The 4,447-nt window shown below is 36.7% G+C and overlaps 1 protein-coding gene across 1 annotated transcript; it reads right to left on the bottom strand.

The window, feature by feature from the left end:
- Positions 1-1,809: 1,809 nt before the first annotated feature.
- ZNF770 (zinc finger protein 770) lies at positions 1,810-4,018 on the bottom strand. The gene has a single exon (XM_009987398.2). The coding sequence runs from the start codon at positions 4,016-4,018 to the stop codon at positions 1,826-1,828; it is 2,193 nt and encodes a 730-aa protein (XP_009985700.2). The 3' UTR covers positions 1,810-1,825.
- Positions 4,019-4,447: the final 429 nt, after the last annotated feature.

Below are 4,447 nucleotides of genomic sequence, written 5' to 3'. Positions count from 1 at the left end.
TCCGAGTGTCTTTCCCAGTTTTATTCTCTCTGAAAATGGGAAAGAATAACATGTACGAAATAAAATAAATACTCCCTTCACTTCATTTATACCAAATACTACAAAGCTCATGCCACAGCAAAACCTAGATAAATCACTTCAAAAATTGAAAAAAAAAATATCAAAACCATTTTACTTAAATAAATATGGATCTATTTAAATAGTGAAAAGAATGCCATGTATCTAAAAGATATGTTAATTTAGAAATGGGATTAAAAACTTCAGGTTTCAACTATTCAGAAGTTGCATAACAAAGAAAAATATCTTAAAAGGTAGTTTTTGCAGAGGGAAAAAAAAAGAAACAAACTTCATTCTTGTTCATAATAAATAAAGCTCCACTGCACTTACACTTTTTGCCAGCCCCACAGGCACAATGGGCAAAGCGCTCTACTTACCAGAAGTGTAACTACAGATTCTATGAATACAAAATCAGAATTACTTAATTTGAGCTAAAAGTCATTTTCAGTGTCTTATATTTAATGTAACAAGAACATGAATTCCCAACAAAACTGCTCATCTGACTTATTATCACATCTTAGAGAACATTTCTTTTACTGGTGCAATACGTACACTAGAAGGAAAGGAGCCTGGAACCGATAGTAAGCCTGGTTTTGATATTAATGATAAATTCTTGTCCTCTTTTCTTGCAGAAAAATCATTCAGTATTGTATGAATTGGCCAAAAAAAAAGCTAGAAAAGGCAAGGAATATACAAAGAAGTGGAGATAATGAAGTGCTGAAATGGATTAATTGATATAAACCTTGCTATTTTAGCATTCATAGATCATTTAGGTTGGAAGAGACCTTGAAGATCATTGAGTCCAACCGTCAACCCAGCAATGCCAAGTCCACCACTAAACCATGTCCCTAAGCACCACAGCCACATGTCTTTTAAATACCTCCAGGAACAGTGACTCAACCACTTCCCTGGGCAGCCTGTTCCAATGCTTGATAACCCTTTCAGCGAATACATTTTCCCCATATCCAATCTAAACCTCCCCTGGTGCAACCTCAGGCCGTTTCCTCTTGTCCTGTCACTTATTACTTGGCAGAAGAGACTGACACCCACCTTGCTACAACCTCCTTTTAGGTAACTGTCTACGTATGTTTTATGATTAAAAGGGAAAAGATCTAATTCCTTATCCATAGATCTCCAAGCACATTACAAAGCAGTTACATTTTTTCTATTAACTGTTCTATAATGTCGCATCAACATTTTTTCCTCATTAAACTTTCTCCCCTTTTTCTACTTTTTTCTTTTTTTGCGACTTTTATCTAAAAACAACTGTTTGGCTTTTTTTAAAGTACAAAATAAATACATCAAGTATCTGTTATTTGCAACATATGGGGAGCCAGAAGAAAGTAAAAGGACCATCTTTTCTATATTCTGGAAATAACCTTTCTATCTTTACTTTTCTGATAGTTACCATTGGAGAGCATAATGTCATAACATACTATACAGGAAAAGGTACAACTTTTAAAATATCCGATTCCCGACTGCATACTGCTGCAACACTATTAATACAGTAAGAATGTTTATTTATAAATTAATTTAGGAAAAGAAATGCAAAGTGGCTTTTTTTTGTTGCATTTTTTTGTTTTAAACATCTTCTCACATTCATCTCAAATTATATCAAGTAGACAGTTTTGAAGACAGTAAATTAACTCTTCATCAGGTCATCTCCACCGTAACAGGAAAAAAAAAAAAGATAACCCCCTTCAGTTAATTGTTTGGTCTAACATAAGCCTTTAAGTAATTAGGCAACCAAAATATTTTATATATAATTTCATAGGGCATTATCCAGTTTTGATAAAAACAATATATTCTCCGGTTGTCGCTCAGTGGAACTCAGCTTTAAGCTCTCTTTAAAGTGAATAAGGTGATGTCTTTTCAAATGTGGGGCCTGTCTGAAACTTTTACCACAAACCAAACATTCAAATGGCTTCTGTCCAGCATGCATTAGGTAATGTCTTTCAAGCTTAGAAGGTGATTTAAAAGTTTTAAAGCAGATACTGCATCGATACAATTTGTTAACAACTTCACTTTTTTCAGTACCTTCAGAAAAACCATGCCGATAGCTGTAACAACTTTGTTCCGTTCCCAACAATCTACTACACAAATAGGGCTGTGCGTTTCTACTGCTGGTGTCAACAACAGAGTCCCCTGACTCGATTTCAACTTTGATTTCAGCAGCTTGGTTTGACTGAGTCAGCTCAAATTCTTGAAAGCCAGATGCCTGTGAAGGTGTTTGAGAATAACCTGAATAACCCACAGGCTGAGAAGACTTAAATTCAACGTGATCTCCCTGATGATTGAAGAGTTTGTTCAGGTTTTCAAATTCTACCTGGCAAACGGGGCTTTTATAGGGTCTCTTTTCAGTATGGGTGAGCTGATGTCTTTTTAAGTGAGCTGACTGTCTAAATGTCTTCCCGCAAACATTACAGCCAAAGGGCTTCTGTCCCGTGTGTATAAGATAGTGCCTTTGAAGTTTGGATGAAGACGGAAAGGTTTTTTCACATCTGTCACATTTACACACTTTGTGCCTGTTATGTATATTTTTAGCAGAGGCTGAGAAAGCACAGTGAAGTACTTCTGGATTATCAAAGAAACCGTCCTCTGACGAACCGCAAAAAGCGTCGTATTTATTATGCAGTGAATCATCGATGTTTAACATGCTTTCACCAGGAAGCCTACCTTTTAAATTAATTCCAAAGTCGTGAGGTTGCGAGTGCTCTTGCCAAGGTAATGGCACAGCAAACGTTTTTTTCATCCGATTACCAAGTGCCATGTGCACGTCAAGCTTGCTATGGCAATCCTTGAAAGGTTTAGTGGAAGCACGCTGATCAGAACACCGATCTCTAGCTGCAACCAGGTCAGGACTTTTAAAGTGACCTGATTTTAATTTTTTTCTGTCAGTCAGAGAAAAATCAGTTCCCTTTCCTCCAGTACGCTTCAGCTTCATCAGGATCTTATTTTTCATGCTGGCTGTGTGGCTGCATGCTGTTGTACCATTATTTGGACGTTTGCCATCTCTCAGATAACAACATTTGTGCAAACTTTGAACCTGCTCCGTTTCAAAACACTGCTCACATGCTGGGCACTGAAAGGGTACAATATAAATCGAGTGGACATCATGTGGGTCATTCTCCTGTGACTTGCAACTGTCAGCATTCTCAAAACTATCCCTCTTTCCTTCCAACAGGTTCTGCGGTCTGGTAAATTTAAGAGTCTTTGCTTTGTATAAAATATTGGGGAAAGTCTTATTTCTGGCATGGAGCTGTTTGTGCTTCATGAGTTTGCTCTGTATTTTAAACCTCTTCTGACAAAAGCAGCACTGAAAAGGCCTTTCTTCTGTGTGTGTGAGCTGATGGATTTTCAAGTGTGTTGACTGTCTGAAAGATTTACCGCATGAAGAACACTTAAAAGGCTTCTGGCCAGTGTGAATAAGGAAGTGTCTTTCTAGCTTAGATCTTGATGGAAATGTCTTGTTACACGATTCACAAGTGTGAGTTTTCTTTCTCCTTCTGGCACCATGTAGATGATCTGCCTTCAAGCACTGGTGCAGCATCCACCTCTCTTCAGTTGTAAAAGACTTCCAGCACATAGAACATCGAAATGTGCCGTAAGTGACTCTGTCTTGCTCAAAATTCACAGAGTTTTCTGCTTGCTTGCTATCATTCTGATAATTTTCATTATGAAGCTGCTGATGCTTTAAGTAAGTAATTAAGTTTTTGAAGTTTCTATGACAAACAATACACTTAAAAGGCAGATTATGGGTTAACTGATGCCTCTCCAGGTGGACTAGCTGCCTAAATGTTTTATGGCATACATGACATTCGAATGGCTTTTGACCAGTATGTATCAGATAATGCCTAGCTAGTTTTGATGGAGTTTCAAACTGTTTATAGCAAATGTCACAAATATATGGCTTTTTCTTGGGTATCCTGTCAGCTGTTACACACTGCTGAACTTTTAACATTTTAAAAAGCAATTACACCTTGCCTACTTAATTTCTTCACATAGGTATTTCAAGTGAAATCATCAATTGCACATTAAGACGGAAGGCTGTAGAAGCAGCAAATTTTCTTGGGAGAGATATTCTTAAATCCCACAGGTCCCTAAAATAAGAAAGAGAGTAGTATTTTAGCCTATGTTAATACATAATTGCCTAAAATTGTCTCGTTTTCTACATAAGAGACCAAAGCATCTAGATTAGAATACTCCTGATTTAACTTAGCTTAAAATGCTTTCCTCATAACAGAGTAATCACTTATTATGTTACATGATATGAAAAAATAGACTATTTTCCAGAAGAAACAACTTTAAGTCATCTGTGCTGTAATGCAGACATTGCTTAGTCCTGCATGTTACTTCCAAACAGTATACAGTTCAGCTATATTATGATATT

Source organism: Tauraco erythrolophus, chromosome 6 (genome assembly GCF_009769465.1).
Source record: "Tauraco erythrolophus isolate bTauEry1 chromosome 6, bTauEry1.pri, whole genome shotgun sequence".
NCBI lineage: Eukaryota > Metazoa > Chordata > Aves > Musophagiformes > Musophagidae > Tauraco > Tauraco erythrolophus.
This window is presented reverse-complemented; position numbering and strand designations above follow the sequence as displayed.

Bases quoted from the DNA above. Each gene is read 5' to 3' on its own strand.
- ZNF770 (XM_009987398.2), bottom strand. From the start codon at position 4,018: ATGTTAAAAGTTCAGCAGTGTGTAACAGCTGACAGGATACCCAAGAAA.